This window comes from Podarcis erhardii (genome assembly GCF_964252035.2).
Source record: "Podarcis erhardii genome assembly, chromosome: 15".
Classification (NCBI taxonomy): Eukaryota; Metazoa; Chordata; class Lepidosauria; order Squamata; family Lacertidae; genus Podarcis; species Podarcis erhardii.
This window is the reverse complement of record NC_138505.1, coordinates 14097832-14118782: the sequence shown is the minus strand read 5'-3', so window position 1 is coordinate 14118782 and position 20951 is coordinate 14097832. Positions and strand designations below refer to the sequence as shown.

At 50.0% G+C, this 20951-nt stretch overlaps 1 protein-coding gene across 1 annotated transcript; it reads right to left on the bottom strand.

Annotated features, from left to right (window-relative positions):
* Positions 1–824: 824 nt before the first annotated feature.
* Positions 825–20577, bottom strand: SF3B2 (splicing factor 3b subunit 2). The gene is made up of 21 exons (XM_081842909.1): positions 20408–20577; positions 18519–18565; positions 18115–18192; positions 16872–17120; positions 15692–15800; positions 14228–14313; positions 12755–12860; positions 11827–11915; positions 10060–10278; positions 9305–9439; positions 8883–8963; positions 7669–7896; positions 6516–6665; positions 6003–6092; positions 5440–5547; positions 4532–4639; positions 4244–4386; positions 3628–3729; positions 3231–3330; positions 1648–1833; positions 825–1068 (listed from the first exon to the last, which is right to left on the bottom strand). Exons 1-21 carry the CDS (start codon positions 20526–20528, stop codon positions 997–999), a joined length of 2607 nt encoding a protein of 868 aa, XP_081699035.1. The 5' UTR covers positions 20529–20577; the 3' UTR covers positions 825–996.
* Positions 20578–20951: the final 374 nt, after the last annotated feature.

The window sequence follows — 20951 nt, the reverse complement described above, 5'->3', positions numbered from 1 at the left end:
AAAACCCAAAAGTGGTTTACCAAAAAAAGCCGTTTAAAATTCTTTTCTCATTTCTACTTTGAGGGGCTACGGGGTTACCTGGTTTTTTGTGGCGGTGGGGAGGCTGCCAGATTTTTCAGTCCGTTTTCTTTGTTGTTGTTTTTTTGGGGGGGCACATTTGCCTGCTCTTGGGGAGGTCTCCAAGTATCAGCAGTGAGGTGGGTATTTTGTGTCCAAGGCAGTTTTAAGATTACCAAATGAGATCCCCTGAAATCAAGCAGAAGCTCACAAGCAGCCAGGCAGAGAATTGGGCTGTGTGTAGACACACACAGACACACACCCCAGAGCAAGAGAAGGGACTACTGTGAGCAGGAATGTACAAATCCAGTTATGGAAGCAGGTCGACACAGCATTAGAATAAGAGAAGCAGTACAAGAGCTCACCCATTTTACCTTTCATGCTTTAACTGAGTGGAGGGGCAGGGGGAGGTTGGTGGCAGCCCTGGAAAGAGACAGCTTAAAGCTGGCAGGGTAACTGAGTGCAAGGAATAAAGTGGCGGAGAGATAATGACTCAGTGTGGCTCACCTGAATGCTGAGTCCGGAACAGGGGACTGGGGGCAAGGGATTGTCTTTCCGGAGGTATGAATTTGCAAATAAACAACTGACCTCCTGTTTCAAAGCACTGAGGGGCTGGGGGCCACAGACACGGAGCATAGACATACACACCCTGCAAATTTCATGCTGAAGTTTACTTCCCTACCCACGGGACCTGCAAAGGAAGACGCCCAAATCGCCATGGAGAGTAGAAATCATTCCACCCTCCTCCACCTAAGTAAACAAAGACCTCCAGAGAGCAACTCTGACTTTATTTACAAAATATTCCACATCTTTATCCAGACGGAAGACACGAGAACAACACGAGAGCCAGTGGGTGCAAAGGAGAAATGGAAGCGGGAGGGAGGGAGGGGATTAAAAATGAACGACAAACAGGAACCGCCAAGACATTTCGGAGCTGGGCTAGAACTTGAATTCTTTGTACTTCTTGGCTCCTGCCCTGGTGTCCTGGGGCTGTGCTTTCCGCTTCTTTTGCTGGAGGAGCAGAGAGGGCAGTCACAACATGCTGATAATGCCGGAGAATTTGATTCCACCCCACCCCCCACAAAAAACCCAATGTGGAAAGGCATATATGCATGCCTGCACACACCCCTCCCCACCCGCTATGCAACTGCATCACCTCCCAAACTGCTGTGTGAACTCCACCCGCCCGCCCTTTCTTCCCTTAGGGCCCTGTACTCTCTTTCCCCCTCCTCTGCCTTTCCTCGGCTTCTTGCTTCAAGTTTCTGACGGGGCCTGATGCTTTCGCTATCCCTCTTCCATCCCAAGCACCTGACAGGCTCTCTTGGCCCCACCTCCCTGCCAGCAACCCAGCCTTTGTCCCATCCCTGAACCCCGCTTGAATTCCTCTCCCCAAAGCCACCCACAGCCCTTTCACCTCCCTCACAGCAGCTGCATTTTGTCATTCTAGGGCAGGGTTTCCCAAACTTGGGTTTTCTGCTGTTTCAGGAATACAACTCCCATCATCCCTAGTGGTCATGGATGATGGGAACTGTAGTCTAAAAACAGCTTGTCCAGGCTGGCAAGTCCCCTCCATTCCACAGGTCCCCTCACCTTCTGCTTGGCAGCATGCTCAGCCACCATGTCGCTGAAGTCCTCCTTTTCCACCTGGGCTTGCTGCTCCCGCACGTGCTCCTCGTACTTCTGCGTCATGGCCATGGGGTCCAGCTCCAGCTCCTCGGGGGCCAAGGCCACCTCCACGCCCTGGATCTCTGGCCCGGGACCTTTGCGGCTCATCACCTGCAAGCAAATGCAGGGGAGGGAGGGAAGGAAGAGGCAGCCAACAGCGGATACTGGTGTAAGGTGTTTGCAGGTGGGTGGGTCACTATCTCTCACCTCCCAAACCACATGCAAACACAGAGGGGTGTTGCAGGCAGCCCACCTCTCAGCTGTGGAAGCAGAGTTGCCTGCAAAAGCCTTGCTTTGGAATAAGTCCATCCACAGAGCTGCACCTGCAGGAAGGTGGGCAAGCTAACACGGGGGACTCCCCAACTGAGGGTATCACTCAGGAGCAACTGCCCGACTCCTGTTCACACATGCTTTATGGACAAGCACTCGTTTATCTCACTTCGCACACACACCATGTTGTGTGTGTGCATCCATACATCTCTCTCACTGAAGTCCCACTTTTCCACCTGCGACTCTGGTATCCAAGTAATTTCTGCTTCACAAGAGACCCGCTGAAATTAATGGACCTAAGTTGCCATCCATGTCTACTCTGAAAGTGTGTGCATCTTATGTGCAGAGAACCAGACTCCACCAATGCAAAGTTGTCCCTACGAACAATGCTCGAGGTGGTCTGATCTCCCTCTTCCTTTGATTTAACTCTCTTTTCAAGCAACAGAGAACAGGAATTAAAATATTTGAAGCAAGGGTTCTTTAAGCTTAAAGTGACACATGTTTGTAAGGACTTACAATGCAGTAATTTTAATTTACGTCCCCAGTCTAGTATATCTGAAGCAGAAGCCAGGTGGCTGCCCCTCCAAGCCTGCTCTGCTCACCTATGCCTAAAACTGAATTTGCTTGCTTTAAGAACACATACACTGCACACCTTGTTCCAAAAATGTGTTTCAGGGCAGTGTACATACAAAATGAAAACCCACAAGGCAGCATTTGAAAGCATAAATCAGTGGAACCAAAAATAAAAAATTAAGAGGGGGGGAATGCTGCAGCCCAAGATGCCTATGCATATTTTAAAAACGTTTTTAACCACGAAGTCTACAGTGCTGGCTCCAGGTGTCCCTCAACTAAGAGAGCATTGCAGGGTTGAGGGGCCACCACAGAGTAGGCACTCTCTTTTGAACATTCAGAGGGCTCCTCTCCTACAGGGAGAATGCAGAGAAGGGTCTTGATGATCAACCTCTGATGTTTGAGGTAGTGTCCCTCCAGACACTGGGAATCACAATGGAGGGAGACTGTTGCTGCATTCAGGTCCTGTGTTTAGACTTGCAGGAGGCATCTTGCTGGCTACTGCAAGAACAGGACGGAGGACTAGATGAGCCTTTGGCCAGATCCTGCTGCCAGGCCCTTCCTACATCCTTAAAACACATGAGGTTGATATGGGAGGTGCTCCTTCAGCTATTTGGGCCCCAAGCATCCTTCAGCAGAAGGCAGAACTAAAGCCAGCCTCTTCTTACCGTCGCCATGTCATAGATGTGAGTGGAGCCCATCATGGCCCCACCGACTGTCGCAGTCCTCTTCTCTGGCAGAACGGTGAAGAGCTGGGGCGTCTCGCTGCTATCGAGGAGAACATGAGGGAGAGAAGAAACGCTCAGCATCATGGGAAAGGGCAGTGAGAGGGTGGATGGGCGCATATTAGCCAGGAAGAATCTTGCCACACGTGGTGGAGACAAAGCTCTGGGCCAGTGCTAACAGGTTCTGCCACAAGGGAGGGGAACCTTTGGCCTGCGGGCCAATCCTGGCCTTCCAGGCTCTCCTGTTTGACCCATGATTTGAGCAAGCCATGCCCACCTGCTCCCAGAGCACCCAACAACCCCCGGGAGGCAGCTGAGGAAAGAAGAAGCCAAGACTTACCCATCCATGGCCTCCTCAATCTTCTTCTTACGCAGTTCAATGAGTTCAGGCGTCTCCATGCCAGCAGGGACCGAGGAGAAGCCCCCAGGCGTGATCAGACCACTGGAGAAAGATCAGAAGGGGTGGTCAAAGGCCAAGCCAAATTCGACCAGCCGTCCCCCTCACATGAATGAATAAGTAACAGTCTCAAAACAACTCTAGTCCCAGAGATCCACTCTGTCTCTGCAGGGGTGTCTGCGTGTCCTGGGCAAGAGGGGCCCAGCTCCTCCTCCACTAATGCCCATTTGCTTGCCCTTGGCCTCTGCCCGAGTCAGCCTTCCATAAATAACCCTGGTGGCCTCCATAAGCTTTGGACTACAGCTTCCAATAACCCCAACCAGCGTGGCTTAGAGAAAAATGCAAGGTAAGTGGGGGGATGTTGTGCCACTTCCTCATCACCAGCGACAGAACCAGGGGGCGCAGGGCTGGTTGGGGGAGCAGTGGACCTTCTTGGCAGGGATGTGGGTGCCAGGCAGGTGCCCAGCAATGGCAGACACTGATACTTGCTCAGCGAAAGCATGGCAAGAGGGAGCGTCAGGCACTTAAAATCAGAGATCTGTAGAGCCGGGCTACTTGCCTGTCTGCTGGAGTGATGAAACCCGTCTCGTCCGGTTTCTCTTCATCACTCTCCTCGTCTTCTTCCTCCTCAGAGGATTCTTCATCGGAGGGCTCCAGTTCTCCCCACGGTGTCCGGTCGATCTCTTCCTCCTCTGTCTTGGTCTAATGGCGGGGGAGAGAAAACATGATTCCATCACCTCCCAGGCCAGCAGATCCAAACGCAACACAGAGCAAGGGCTCTGGACAAGCGGTCAAACCCAGAGGTGGCGACCCTAGCCGCCAAGCAAGTGAGGCTCCCGATGCCTACCTGGAATTCAGCCGCGTTGGTCCCAAAGACATCTCCGTAGAGGGGCTTCCCAGTCTCATCCACTGGGGGCTTGCCCCAGCCCCCAGCGTGGTACCCGAATGAGCATCCCTGGAGAAAAAGGGGGCGAAGGGGAGTCAAGTCATTCAGCAGTGGACAGGAGGAGCTGCGAAGTGTTGTCTGGGCTACCCCCCCCATCCCAAAGCTCCTGAGAGTGCAGTGTTACTTTGTGGTGTGAGGGACTTCCAAGCCCCAGCTTGGATAGCTCAGTTGGTTAGAGCGTGGCGCTGATAACGCCAAGGTTGCAGGTTTGATCCCCGTAAGGGAGAGCTGCATATTGCTGCACTGGAGGGGGTTGGACTAGGCCAGGGTTTCTAGCTGTTTTTGGACTACAACTCCCATCATCCTCAGCTAGCAGGACCAGTGGTCAGGGATGATGGGAGTTGCAGTCCCAAAACATCTGGAGGGCCGAGGTTGCCTATGCCTGGTCTAGTGACATACCAGCAGCTCTCTGTGATTTCAAATGGGGTTTCTCCCAGCCCTGCCTGGAAATCCCAATAGGGATTGAGCTTGGGGCTTCCAGCACACATGAGACACAGCTCCCCCTGCTACAGGTCCTGCCCACCAATCCCTGATGGGTAGTCCCCACTGGGACTGGTGGGGTGGAAGACAGAGGAGCCAACCCCCCATTCTCCTCTTCCCCGCTGAGTTCTACAAAGGCAACACCGAGACTGAGCTGCCACCCCTTGGATGGTTGTAAGAAGGCAGGGGCTGGCTGAGGGCAGGCGGAGGTTGGTGGGGCAGTGCCCCGTTTAGAGCCACTAATAATAATACAGGTCGCCAACTGGCCATCTGTTTTCTAGCAAGTGAGAAAAAGCCAAGGTGGCAACGAAGGGAATGACTCTGCTCACCTCTGGGATCGGGGAATTCAAGCCCGGAATCTTCAGGTTGGGATAGGAGGGGGGTGGACCGTAGCGCTGCATGGCAATCAGCCAGGGAGGAGGGACTTTGTGTGCGTTCTTGTTGGCGGCGGGGAAGAAAAAAGACATTCATCAGTCACAGAAGCCTCTCTGCTTGCATTGCCCCAATCCCCCAGCTCCCCTTCCCCGCTATCTCATGCTGTACACACCACACTCTGCTTTCTCACAGCCCTCCCCCTCCTCCCGCGGGGTTGCATTCAATGCTAGTCCTACTCAGAGAAGACCCCGGCTTCATCAATTTCAATCGGCCTATTCTGGGAAGGAAACAATCCACAATCTCCTACCCAAATACACTGCCCCAACCAGCTTAATTTACACTTCCTGAAAATAGCTTCACTCCTGAATTTTCTAAAATTGGGATCTGGAGGATGTAGGTGCCTCGGAAACCTGTTGAGCCGGCAGCCCGCATTCTGCCCACCTTTCCTCCAATTCTGCCTTCCACGAGAGCCCACCCTCCTGTCAGCCCCCACTGGGCTTAGCCTTCTGCCACTCACCGGCCCAACGGGCATGCCCAGCGCAATGCGCAACTCGTCAGACAGGTCCCCAGGCTTCTTCTCCTTCAGCCGCGTCTCAAACTCCTTACCCTGGCAGGGAAGAGGAGATGGAATCAGAAAGGGGTTGGGTCCTCCAAATGGCTCCCTTCCCTCCCTCCCTCCTACCCACCCAACCCTTTCCAGAGGGAAGACTTGTCCAGACAACATGGCGCACCAGGGGGACTGGTGTTTGTCGGGGCTGGAGAGGTGGAAAACAAGGAAACCGGGAAGGGGTGGTGTCAGAGCCAATGACAGATAGAGCAAACCAACTCAAGCCTTGTCCTTATCCTCCATCCCTGCAGAGTTCTACCAGGGCAGCGCTGCGATGCAGGAGCAGGGCAAGGCTGACAGCTGGTACCATCCCCTGAGCTGGCTCTAACTAAGGAGGCAGGCAGGTGGGGGCTGGCAGAGGTCGGAGGGGCAGTGTCTCATTCGCCCTCATGGGCCAGCCTCCACCGAGGGCTCCTCTGCTACCTCGTAATACAGGTCGCCGTGGATGGTCAGCTTGGGTTTGGTCTGCCACTTGAAGAAGGCGTCGTGCAGCTTCTGGTAATCAATATCGATTTTGCCCATCTTGGGACGAACTTTCTCCCTCATCTTGGACTTCATGGTCTTCTGCTCCTCCTAGGAGGCGGTAGAACAGGAAAGAAGTAGGTTACAAAACGGAGGCCTACATGTACCCTGTCTTTGCCAGGATGTATGAAATTTGGCCAAGGGTCACAGGTCGCCCAAAGACTACAGGGTAATGCCAGGTTTAACCATCTCCCTGAAACTGCTGGGAAATCTGGTTAGCACCAAGTTCAAAGTGTGCAGGCCACAATTCCAGGGAGGTGTAGGCTTCAGCTTCCTGAGGATCTCATGGTGGTACTCAATGTTTGTCGTATTCAAAACAGACTCACTGAAAGCAACCAACACGACCAACGGAGGTTGATTAATCTCAGTGGCTATAAGTAAAATTTCATTGGATAGAACCCTCAGCTGCTGCCCGATGGCAGGGGCATCTAAAAGGAGCAGACAAGGATCCAGTTCACTGGCTAGATCTAGTTCCCCACTGCTAGAGTACAGTGGCACCTTGGTTTACAAACTTAGTCCGTTCTTAAAACAAGGCGTGCTGCTTTCCCATAACAGCATTTACAAATGGAACACAACTCAACAGGAAGCGAAACATTATTCCAAGGCAAAGTTCACAAACCAAAACACCTACTTCCAGGTTTGCAGAGTTCTTAATCCAAGCTGTTCATAAACTAAGCTGTTCTTAAACCAAGGTACCACCGTACTGGGGTCATGGGTCCCCCTGCCCAATGTCAAAGAAAGGCCCCTGCCCAGCTCCTTGTGCAAAAGCAGACCAGGCGGGCAACAGGACGGCTTCCTCTCTGCCCCCAATGGAAGCTGGCTAGGTCAGGAGAGCGGCTCATGTGTGGCCCAGAGCTCTGTTCTGCAACTCCTTGCCTGAGGCAGCTACCCGCTCTGCCTAACAGTTGGGCTGGTCTTGTGTGCACGCAGATGGTGCAAAAGCGAAGGGGAGTCTAAGCAACTCCTGCCCCCCCGCCCACAGCAAGCACTTGACACTCCTGTGAATTTCAGGGCCCTGCCTGTGTTTTTGGAGGGGAGGGGGACAGAGACTGACCTTTTCCTGCAGAGCCTCTCTCATCTCCTGGATGCCCGTGCGCTTGATGAACTCGGGGAGCTCAAAAGGCGGCTTCTCGATGCCCCTCTTGCCTTGCAGATATTTGCGTTTGAAGCACCAGTGCCGGGGGACAGGGACAGAGTTGCGTGTGGCCTTCAGGTGGACGAGCAGTTTGGGGTCCTGAGCTGTCACGTCATGCATCTCCACCACGTCAGGACGGGCCACGAGCTGCGGGGAGGACAGGGGTGAAATGGGGCCAACTCTTCCTGCCCTTTGGGTCAAAGCGAACCCTTCCTATCTCACTCCCAACTCCACATGAGCACATGGTATTAATCCCACAGCAGAGGCAAGGCTGCACCTTAAGGCACAGCAGCCTCTCTAGATCCACAAATCACAGCCAGTTAGGAGTAGTGACGTTAAATTCTCAAGAATAATCTTTTGCAGAATATTCTTGATTAATGAGAATATTAGAGAATTTTAATTTAAAATAGGAGAATATTCATTTTAATGCATTGAAAATGATATAATAAGTCAATATACATGTTTATTCATGGGTAAACTTGTTCAGATGGCAACCAAAAACTGTACAGATACTTTTATTCAATGGGGCAATGCAGTGAGTTCATTCTTTGATTTTTTGCACCAAACTTGAAACTGAAAATTTAACATGACTCACGTTAATCACTAAGCCTGCAACTAACTGTATATTTACCATCAACTTGGAATTCTAATTATGTTGTGTATGTATGAAATGTAGCTTTTAAAGTAAAAGGAATATTTTTTAAAATCTCAGGTCCGCTACATGAGTGCATTCTTTAAATGTGGGTTGTAAAACTGGTTCTTACATTAGAATTTACAGTTTGTGGAGAATATTCTCCGGATAATTTTCTAGCAGAGAATCTTCTTGAGAATATACTCCGGAGAATGTTCTCACCTCACATCATCAGTTAGGAAACCCTTCACGTGTCACACATCATAGCTCCTGGAAGAGTAACATCTCTGTTTTGGGCCAGCTCTCAAATGCATCAGCAGTAGGCAGAAATTGGGAGGGGCGGGCAGGAGGAAGGTGGAAGAACCAATGAGGGGACAGCCTCCTGGGATGGAAAGGCAGACTTCCAAATCCTTTTAAAGCGGGAATCAATTGTACCAGTGTCCCTCTCCCTGTTACCCTCCAAACAGACATGCACGTGCACACCACACACCAACAACCATACCTGTTTGAGCTCAGCCACCGTAAAGCGATTCATCCGCCGAAGCTTCTTCTTGGACAGTTTGGGAGCCTCTGGCTTCTTCTCCTGCACACAGTAGAGAGGGGCAGGTCGTCATTTCCTCTTATTGTTAACTTGCACTTTATTTCAAGTACTGTGACTTCCACAGCACTCCCCCCAACCCCCACCACCCGCCTTGCAGACTCCCAAAAGCTCAAAAGGAAGGAGGAGTTTCGGGAAGGAAGGATTCCACCCCGGTAACCTGACAGTCGGAGGTAGACTGCCTCTGAACTTGGAGGTTTCACACTTCCAGAGTTAGGAGATACCTGTCCATTTTCATCATGGGGTCTGGCAAGCAGTTCTTAGGAACCGAGGGTCCCGGGCAGGTGGAGTGAGAGCATTTCTGCCCACCCCTGAGATGCACTTACCTGCTCATCATCCGAGCTGTCATCACTGTCTTTCCTCTCCTCCTCAAAGCCCTTCTTCTTGGGTAGAGCTGAACTGGCCACCTTGTCTGCTTTCTCTGGTTCCTTCTCCTTGTCCTTTTTAACATCATCGGTCAGCTGTGGCAAGTGAAGAGAGAAAGGTGAGGCAGGGACTCCCAGTTCCTCCTTCCTCCTTCTTAGAACTAAGCACACACACAGGGAAGCAGTGGAGTCTCTCGCTTTTTATAATGTAAACTAGGTCCCAACACTTTCCATAGAAAGGTAAGAACTTGCCATGTTTATCAAGCCCTTTAGAGGGGCAATAATGCTCACTCCTGACTCCCATCAGTCCCACCAAAATAATGCTCACTCCTGACCCCCATCAGCAAAAGTTCAGATGCACTTGTTTGACAGGCATTTCTAACAATCTGAGGCTCTTCCCCAGAAAAAAGTACTGTAATTTCGATTTGTTACATTCATATCCCATATACAGTGGTACCTCCGGTTGTGGACAGGATCCATTCCAGAGGTCTGGCCAGATTCCAAGGCTTTCGCAACTGGAGAGACCGCTTCTGCGCGCACACACACACACACACACGGCGGTAGAGCGCTTCTGCATATGCAGCAAAACCCCCCACAATACTTCCGGGTTTGCCGCTTATGGATTCCCAAGTTTTCGTAACCAGAGGGATACATAAGCGGAGGTACCACTGTAAATGCAGGGGATGAGATCAGTAAATCCCAGGCCCTCCTCATACCTTGAATGCCTCAAAGATCCTCTTGAAGAAAATGAAGTTGGGGTCATAGATCTCTGGCTCCTCTGTGACATACTCAATTTCCACTGGGCCATCGCCCCCAGACTCCTCCCCACGCCCCTTGGCATCCTGGGAAGGTGGGCTCTCTTTCGGGGACGTGCCCTGCTGCTGCTGCTGCTGCTGTTTCTTCTTCTTCTTCCGGTTTCGCCGCTTGCGGTTTTTCTGTCAAGCAGACCAAATGCACTCACTTAGATTTAACAAGATAAAAGGGACGCGGGTGGCGCTGTGGGTAAAACCTCAGTGCCTAGGGCTTGCCGATCGCATGGTCGGTGGTTCAAATCCCCGCGGCGGGGTGAGCTCCCGTCTTTCGGTCCCAGCTCCTGCCCACCTAGCAGTTCGAAAGCACCCCTAAGTGCAAGTAGATAAATAGGTACCGCTTTATAGCGGGAAGGTAAACGGCGTTTCTGTGTGCTGCGCTGGTGCCGGCTCTCCAGAGCAGCTTTGTCACACAGGCCACGTGACCTGGAAGTGTCTCCAGACAGCGCTGGCCCCCAGCCTCTTAAGTGAGAAGGGCGCACAACCCTAGAGTCGGACACGACTGGCCCGTACAGGCAGGGGTACCTTTACCTTTACATACTACTAAGCTGCTTAAAATAGGATACTAGTAAGAAAACACAAATAAAATAATTAGACTTAAAACAGCCCAAATATACATAATAAAATTGTACGTCTGGCTAGGCTTGTCTAAACAAAAATGATTTTAGCAGGCATCAATAATGGTACAACACTAATATCAATAAGCAGGGAGTTCCAGAGAGTACGTGCTGCCACACTATATTGGCATACTGCAGCAACTTTAATGTTTTGTTTTTTAACTTTCAGGATGAATTAGCCTCCTGAGGCCATTTAGAAGAAGTCAAACAAAAGTAAGATCACAAATTATTAGTAATCAAGAAAGCATTAAAGCAGCAGCAGATAAAACAGGGATGAACACACAGCACCATAGTGGAATTAAAAAGGTCTTGTGAGGCTCTCCTAAAGGCCAACAAGGAGGATGTCAAATGCATTTCCCCTGGGGAGGACTTCCCAAAGATGCAGGGCCAACACAGGACGAATTTCCTCTGATAGGGCAACATCACTGCCTCCAAGGCAGCCCAGTTCTTAGGAACCAGCTTTTTCTACCACCTGGGGGGAAACATCCTCTGCTCATGCTCTAAAGTCTCACTTGACTGAGCCCCTTTCCCCTCCCCCTTTTTATACAGCTGCCTGAACACACCGCCCATCGGTAAGCTTCTGCTCGCCTTAAAAGGCCAGGACAGGACAGCTTTGCAGAGGGGCCGACAGCTTACAGAAAATGGAGGCTCCCACTGGCTGCATTCAGGGGTGGCCAACTTGCCCTGACCACTGATCGTGTTAGCCAGAGCTGGTGGGAGTAGTTCAGAGTTGGAGAATCTGTGGCTCTCTATATCAGTGGTTCTTTAGCCTTTTGGGGGGTCACAGACTCCTTTGAGAATCTGATGAAAGCTATGGATCTCCCCCCCAAAAAAATGCACATGAACACAAACACACAAAAGTTTGCATATGCATATTGCATTTGGGAGGGGGGATTGTGCATGTGTGTGCCCCATTCATAGGCTCCAGAGTTTTAAGACCCCTGCTCTAGAGGCTGTTGGACTACACTGTTGTCCTAAACCACTGGACTGGGAGTCACAATGTCATCTGGAGGGCCAACAGTCCCCCCCACCCCTTCCGTAGTTCCTGCCTCCTCACCTCTTTCTTTGACAGAGCCAAAGCATCCTCTTCAGCATCTGAAGCAGAGATACCAGCCAACACCCTCAGGTCAGTCTCCATGTCATCATCTATGGGAAAAGCACAAGTGTGAGGGAATGAGTAGCAGAGAAGATACAGGAAGCCTGGCCTAATCATCTCTGCAGAAAGCTTGCATGCTGGCAAGTCCACCCGTCAGTCAGCCATGATCTGCCACAATCTGCTCTTCGGCTGCCTTTACTGCCATTCTGCAACGTGCAGAAAGAAGGCACAGAATGTGATGTGGGTCTCAGAACCCAGCTTGAGAGGGCCCAGAGCTTGTGAGTCACAAGTTCAGTGGCCGGCTCCTCCAGAGCGCTTGGCCTACTCCAGTTGATGTGACATCACACACGCATGACGCACTTCGGGACACCTCAATCTTGGGGCAACCTGACACCTCTGGTTAGAACTAAAATTTCAACTCCTATATTGGTCATGTGACTGCACAGAACACACACAAGTTCACCTAGAGCAGGGCTAGAGAACCTCAGACCCAGGGGTTAAATGCAGCCCTCCAGGTCTCTCTGCCAGGCCCTTGGGGCTCTCCACGGGCCACACCCACAACTGGCCTTGCTCCACAGCCTCCTTGAGTGTTTCTGCCTGGCTGGAATGTGTCCTTGAACACTGATAATGCTTCACGCTTGCCTAAATGGAGGATCATAGAGGGGGATTTGTGAGTGCTCGCAGAAACCAGTCTACTGCAGGAAGCTAAAATTCACATTAGTTGTTCCGCCCCTTTTTGCCTCTGGCCCTGCCCACCACTGGCACGTTCCCCCCCCCCCCCCCGAAGGTTACCCAGGAGAGAATGCAACCCTTGGGCTGAAAAAGGTTCCACAGCCCTGACTGCATGTCTCAATTTCGACTTTAACCTTTGCCTCAGGCGACCCAGTACCTGTGGCACTCGGCACAGCCGTAAGCTCCTCCTGGCGAATCTCCTTCAGCTGGAGGATCTTCTCCAGGGCTTGAGGGATTTTGGGACCCACGCCGGACTCATCGACCTGGAAGGCGAAAGAAAGTTTCTTAGACAAAAGTGGCCTCATTCTGCTTCCAAATGCAGGTATTTCAGCTTTTGTCTAATCCTGACTTTGTTTTCATTCAAGCTGTGTCTCTGAAGAACACAGGCTGCACCAGACAGCACACTCCCAGCACCACCCATATCTGACTGCTTGAACCTCCCTCCCATCTGAAGCCAACCTAGGGCAAGAATGCCTATTCCCTAACTCACAACCTCCCACAAGATAGCCACCAACTTTGTTGTTTAGTAGTGTCCGACTCTTCATGACCCCATGGACCAGAGCACACCAGGCACTCCTGTCTTCCACTGCCTCCCGCAGTTTGGTCAAACTCATTTTAGTAGCTTCGAGAACACTGTCCAACCATCTCGTCCTCTGTCGTCTCCTTCTCCTTGTCCCCTCAATCTGTCCCAACATCAGGGTCTTTTCCAGGGAGTCTTCTCTTCTCATGAGGTGGCCAAAGTATTGGAGCCTCAGCTTCAGGATCTGTCCTTCCAGTGAGCACTCAGGGCTTATTTCCTTCAGAATGGAGAGGTTTGATCTTCTTGCAGTCCATGGGACTCTCAAGAGTCTCCTCCAGCACCATAATTCAAAAGCATCCATTCTTCGGCAATCAGCTTTCTTTATGGTCCAGCTCTCACTTCCATACATCAGTACTGGGAAAACCATAGCTTTAACTATATGAACCTTTGTCTGCAAGGTGATGTCTCTGCTTTTTAAGATGCTGTCTAGGTTTGTCATTGCTTTTCTCCCAAGAAGCAGGCTTCTTTTAATTTCGTGACTGCTGTCGCCATCTGCAGTGATCATGGAGCCCAAGAAAGTAAAATCTCTCACTGCCTCCATTTCTTCCCCTTCTATTTGCTAGGAGGTGATGGGACCAGTGGCCATGATCTTCGTTTTTTTGATGTTGAGCTTCAGACTGTATTTTGCGCTCTTCTCTTTCACCCTCATTAAAAGGTTCTTTAATTCCTTCTCACTTCCTGCCATCAAAGTTGTGTCATCTGGATGGCTTTAAAAGAGGATTAGGCAAATTCAGGGAGGAGAGGGCTATCAAAGGCTACTGGTCACAAAAGCTACGCTCTGTCCTCCATTATTTGGCGGCAGCAATGCTTCTGAATACCAGCTGCTGGAAACCACAGGAGAGGAGAGGGTTCTTGTGCTTGGATCCTGCTTGCTGGTTTCCCACGGGCATCTGGCTGGCTGCTGGGAGGTCAGGATGCTGGACTAGATGGACCACTGCCCTGATCAAGCAGGCTCATCTTAACTCGCTCAATTTCCCCCGTTCCCCAAAGCAGTTTCCCTGCCACCCTGCCAAGCCTACCACCCCCCACATCTGCAACAACTAGTCTTACCTCACGGCTGTCCTCTCCAGGAGGAGGTGGGGGGCCACGGGGTCTCGGACCAGGTGGTCCAATGGGCGAGCCCACAGGGGGGTTCCCTAGGAAAAGATTGGCAAATGAACTCCCAACGGGAAAGCAACGCAGCAACAGCCACCGTCAATGTGCCACCTCCCTACTTGTCAGAAGAACCTGCACACTTTGACATCCCTTGAAAAGCTTTCACACCCATTCCAAGACAGGGGGTGGGGGATCTGTAGCCCCGCAGATGCTGTTGGACTCCAACTCCCATCAGCCCCTGTCAGCATTACCAACGTCATGGATGGTAAGAGCTGTGGTCCAACAATATCTGGAAGGCCACAGATTCCCTGTGGGGATAAAATCTCTGATTTAAGCAAGTTTCTAGCCCCTTTGGTTCTCAAGAGCTTCAAAGAGGGAGAGCAAGACTGAGTAGTGTCTGAGCAACCTCTTTAGCTCTTAACTCCACTCTATAAGTGCCAGTTTGCATTTCTAGGCTTATTATAAGTTATTGTAAGTTTAAGTTAAGTCTGCTGCAACTGGATTTCTTATGGACAGGGCCAAGCCTAAATGTACTGGATTTGTGACCATTATGCTCATTTGCCTTCAGTAGCGGTAAAGCTCTGCTGGATGAAATATTAATTGCCTCTGGCCTATTTTTGGGGAATCCTGCAAGTTTTTTAAGTTTTTACTTTGCTAACTATACGTTGAAATTTACTCTGGATCAATACTGAGTAGAATTCCATGACAATAAGGACCAAAATATGCAGATATATTTGCTCAATTTTAACACAAGCCACTAAACTCAGCTTTCCTAAGTGCAATTTTAGTTCTGAACATACAACCAAGCCAACAGTCCCACCTTCCATAAATTTATCCAGCTCTTCACTAAAACTAGGATGGGGGTGTAACATCCCTTGGCACAGAACCCCAGAGTTAACGTTTTGAGCGGTTGTGGGGAGGGTTTCATTTTGATTCTCTCAAGATTCCCTGCCTGGCATTTTTAGCAAACGACTTCAAAGATTTGCCATTCCTGCAGTTCAACAAGTTACTGCACAATGCAATTTGGGGCCTGCTTTTCACTGAGAGGGGTACAGACTCAGAGGGATAACCCCTGCCAATACACCTCTTTTTAAGGTGGGCATAAATACTTATCTTTCTTAAAAATAAATAGATAGATGATAGATAGATAGATAGATAGATAGATAGATAGATAGATAGATGATAGATAGGTAGGTAGGTAGGATTTTGGGCTCCCCTCCCATGACACCATGTAATATACTGTTCCTTGAAATACGAATAAGTGAGAATGGATTCCTAGCCAAAGAGTATGTGAATGACACAGAGTGAGTGAGGTCTGACACTCTTCCTCCCTGAATGATTCTGGCAAGACTGCCTGACGCTGCTTGCCCTCTTTGCATAAACGGGCCAGAGTTCCCTCTCTGATGCAAAGGGACTTACCTCTTGGGAGTCCCTGAGGTCTTGGCCCCAAGTCTGGAGCAGCCCGAGGTACAGAGGGGGCCAGCTTAGACATCTCTTGCTGGCGCTCCTGTTCCATAAGTACAGCAGCCTGAGACGGGAAGAGAAACCACACAGATTCTAACATAGAAAGCTTTTTATAACAAATCACACAATTGATTCATCATGCTCAGGAATGTCTACGTCGACTGATGTCTCCAGGATTTCAAACAGAATATAGTTATAAATTAGCCTCTTACTTATGTACCGTAAAAACAAAACAAATTCCTTCCAGTAGCACCTTAAAGACCAACTAAGTCAGTTCTTGGTATGAGCTTTCGTGTGCATGCACACTTCTTCAGATCTGAAGAAGTGTGCATGCACACGAAAGCTCATACCAAGAACTGACTTAGTTGGTCTTTAAGGTGCTACTGGAAGGAATTTGTTTTGTTTTGACTATGGCAGACCAACACGGCTACCTATCTGTAACTGGAATTATGTACCGTAAGTATGTATACAAACTCAACAAGAGGTGTGAGTTTGCTTTTGCCATGTTACCTCATTTATATGAGGTCTAATTTGAGACAAGCAAACTCTCATCTCCTCACCAACACAAAAAAGCCTTTCTCTTTTCTGATCTTTCATAATCTGTTGGAGTTGAAAAATCCCTGTTCACAACAGTATGTCATGGAGAACTATGAAAGAATAGCTAATGCTTTTGCTCTCCTTTTGAAAATATATCTATCCATATTCTGCAAATAACTAAAAATATTTTGATATTATACTATACTACACTTAAAAGTTTCTTTGATTGTCCTTGAATCTTCCCACTGCACTTGCCATCCTCTCCTGCTAGACCCTTTGAGAACCAATGATCTAAAGGGAGAGGTGAGTAGGAACATTCAGTTCACAGTATAAAACAGGGATGGGACCCTCCAGCTGTTGTAGGACTACAGATCCCAACATCCATGACCACTGACCACAAGAGCTGGTGCTGATGGAAGCTGGAGTCCGACATCTGGAGGACCACAGGCTCCCCATCTCTGGTCTCACTCTTGCGCTCCCTCTCTCTCACACACAAACGCACAGGCTGCAAACATGTTCTGCAGCACAGCAGAGTTCATGTTGCTGGGAGCTGTTGAATTACGAGACACAAACACAGAGGAACAGAGCAAGCCATTACCTGCTTGACTCGCTCCTCCTGCTGGATCAACATGGCTGCTTGCTGCTGAGCCAGCTTCAGCCGTTCTTCCTCAGGTAACACAGATGGATCCACCGCCTGCATACGGAGAGGTGGGCCCAGGCCAGGGGGTGGAGGAGGCGGCCCCACCGCCATGGGGAAGTTGAGGCCCATGCCAGGGGGCGGCGGAGGCGGCGGTGGCTGCATTGGCGGCATCCCCATGGGAGGGGGCGGCAGAGGCATCCCGGGATGCTGCAAGAGAGAAGAAGGCAGCTGTGGGAGACGTCGGAAGCACAGTTGGCTCAGGTTTTTAAGGATTCCTGTGTGACACAACCACCCATGAAGAGAATGACAAGAGGAGTTAAAGATCCAGACATATGGGATGGGTGAGACCTTGTGTGGAAGCAGTACGTATGAAAAGTTCTAAAAGTCTTTGTGGCTCTCAAGCTGGACGTGAGCCAGGAAGGTGATGCATCTGCTGAAAAAGCAAATACATTTTACGGCTACATGAACTCAAGCATAGCATTGTGGCAGGTTCCACGCTATTCTGCATTGGTCAGGCTGCATCAAGAGCAGGTGGGGGGAACTCTCTGGCCCTCCAGATGTTCCTAAACTACAACTCTTATCATCCCTGACCATTGGTGGGGCTAATGGGAGTTGTAGTTCAGCAACATCTGGCAGAAAAAAGGGCTCCACATGTATGATCTAGACTAGAGAGTCCTATAGATGTCCATAATTTTGGATGCAACATTTTAAGAGGTAATCGTAACAAACTGGAGTGCAATCAGAAGAGGGTGATCTGAAGGGGGGCATCTGGGATATAATAATGTGTTTGTGGGAGGAGGATTATTGCTTTGGTTTTGTTTTATTATGCACTTTGTGTTCTCATTTTGCATTTTTATGTTGTGAATCACCCTGTGATCTTCAGATGAAGAGTAGTATACAAATTTAATAATAATAATAATAATAATAATTTGTATAAATTAAGTTTTAATTTTGATGTATAATTTCTGCTCATACATTTCTGTTTGCTACAACCAGTATTCGGTTGCCTTATTAAACTTGGGTCTTTCACAGCCCTGCTACCTGACATTTTTTAAACAAACATACCGGAGATGAACCTGAGAGTGAACCCAAGACCTTTTTCATTCAAAGCACATGGGCTGCCGCTGAGCTTATGGCCTCTCTTGAAGCCACTGAAGTCTCATAACAGTGGCCAAAGAGGTTTCCTGGATATATCACTCACCTGTCCTGGCATGGGGGGCAAACCCGGCTTATCTCCATCATCTCCTCGCAGAACTGGCCTGTTGAGCACTATCCCAGTCTGTAAAGAAGGAGATGGAACAGTAGTAGAGGCAACCATCAACATCATCGTAAAATGTATTGCCTGCCCCTCGCCACAAGGTCCCAGGGCATGTTACAAAGGACACCCATGTGCACTGTGAGAGAAAGAAGATGGCATGGGAAGCAGGCATAGACAACAACAGGGCCTTATTCAGTCTGACTGCCCTCCCCATCCCCTGGCCAACTTTAAATGTTTGGGGGATGTTGGAGAGAGGGTACAAGCCAATCCTTCAGGCAGCTTAATGCATTCTTATCCTCAAGTGTTCTGGATGGTCACATTTGTAGCCACAAGAAATACGGTCTCACCTGAAGTGTGTAAGTCTGCAAGCGTTCTACCAGCTCCTCGCGGCCACCTGGAATGACAGAGAGACGTTGAGGGCATTCTGGGGTTACTTTATGACACATGGGGTAAGAAGACAGGATTGGAGTTTAGGGCCAACAGTCCTGCACCAACTCTCCTCAAGCTCATCTCTGACCACCCCCCCAACCATTCCCAACATCCTGACCATATTGTACCAACAAAACAACTCCATCATCATCTCCCATTCACCTTCAATAGAGAAAATCCCCAGACTCTCGCACATACCCTTCTTTCTGCAGGTCAAGAGCACAGCCTTGACATTATTAATTACAGCATCCAGGCATCCATTTCAATAGACTACACTGGGCTACATGGACAATAAACCATTACACAGGAAGCTTCTGCAGCCAGCTGGAAGCCACGGAAGACCCATTGGATGTTCAACTTCCAAAAATAGTTCGCAAACTAGAACATTCACTTCCGAGCTTGCGGCATTCAGGAGCCAAAATGTTCGAGAACTAAGCTGTTCAAAAAGCAAGGTACAACTGCACACAGAGATGAAGCCTGAATACAACCTCTCTGCTGTATTATGCCCCAAAATCTGGCAAATACACTGTTCTCTTCACCTGCAGCCCCTGGAAAGCTGGATTTGGGTGTGGAGGGCCCAAGTCAACACTATTTCACATATGCCACAAATGTAAAAACTACAACCTGAACCTCCCACCTCTAACTAGCAGGGTTGAGGAACTCAGACCTTTGGGGCCAAATGTGACCCTCTAGGCCTCTCTATCTGGCACTTGTGATTCCCCCTAGGTCACTACCACTCTCCTTGGCCCTGCTCTAACCCTTCCTCCAGTTATTCTGCCTGGTTAAAGTATGTTATTGAATGTCTCAATTGCCTGGAGTGAAGTACATATAGTGTAGTGGTTCAAGTGTAGGACTAGGGTCTGGGAAACCAAGCTTCAAATCACCATTCACCCTCCTAAGACACCCAACTTCCTGCTGTTCTCTGGCCCCACGGATTCACTGCCAGCTTCATAACCCCTCCCAATTTCCCCAACCTCATCCACTAAAATCCCTTATTCTTCTCCCTCTCTTCCTGTTCCGATACATTTCTGCTCCCCTGCAATAATAACTCACTGATCTTGGAAGCCAAACTAACCAGCTCTAAAGTCTCTAATCCCACTATGGATACATTAAAGGAATTTTCAGAACAGGTAAACATCATCACGCCAAATGAAATTTGGAAATAACAACTCAGGCCTCACCTACATTACTGAGCCCATAAAAAGTGTTTCCCCCCTTTAAAAGTGCAATCCATGAACTCTTATTCAGAGGCTCATACAAAGATGAACCACAACTCCATGGCAGAGACCATGCTTTAAATGCAAAAATCTGACACTCAGCTGCATTCCACCACTGTCACCAAAGCTCCTAAGAGCCCTTTCACATCCCCCTCCCATGACTCCCCTCTTCCTAAAAAGAGTGCAGCTCAGCACTTCGCATGCAGAAGACTCCAGGTTCAAATCCCCGGTTGCAGATGGTCAGAGCAGTTCAATACTGCGCCAATTGCGTGAACCAGCCACAGCCTCTCAGCCTAACCTGCCGCACAGGGATGTTATCAGGATGAAATTGGGGGGGGGGGAGAACCATGTTCGCCGCCTTGAGCTCCTTGGGGGGGGAGGAAAGATGGGGTGTAAATAACTGTGATAAAGCTGAAATAAATATAAGGCAACTGCCCCGTTCGCCCGCCCACTGCACCTTCCCCTCTCCCTCCTGCTGCTTCCACACTACGAGGGTCCTTCCAGATCACGGGAAAGGCCTGCAGGATCCTGTTCCGCCCCACCGGCAGGCTGTAAGCGCCCCTGCCCCGCCACAAGCAGGGCCTCCTCACCCTGCGTGGGCGCCCCGATCTCGGCCAGCTTGGCCTGCAGCTCGTTGGGGGACCAGGCCGCGTATCCTGGCAACGGCATCTCCCCTGCCTTGGGGGGCTCCGAATGCACCTCGGACGCCATCTTGCCTTTTCCCCGCCGCGCTCACGCGAACTCCCGCAGAGCTCCCAGCTGAGACCGCGCGGCCACCGTACGCGCTACGGCGGCGGCGCCTCCCGCCCAATCAGCAGCAGCGACGACAGAACGGCGCGTGCCCAATGAGGAAGCTTTGCGAGGGCGCAAGCCGCGGCGAGTATAGAGAAGCGGCCAATCAGAGGACGGGGATGCCGCGTTCTATTCAGGAGCGGGAGGGTTAAGTCGCGTTGGGTTCTGGGCTAGGTAGTTTAGCTGAGCTTCGATGTCTCTAGTTGCGGCCTTTTTTATAGTTACAGATAGGTAGCCGTGTTGGTCTGCCATAGTCAAAACAAAATAAAAAAAATCCTTCCAGTAGCACCTTAAAGACCAACTAAGTTAGTTCTAGGTATGAGCTTTCGTGTGCATTGGTAT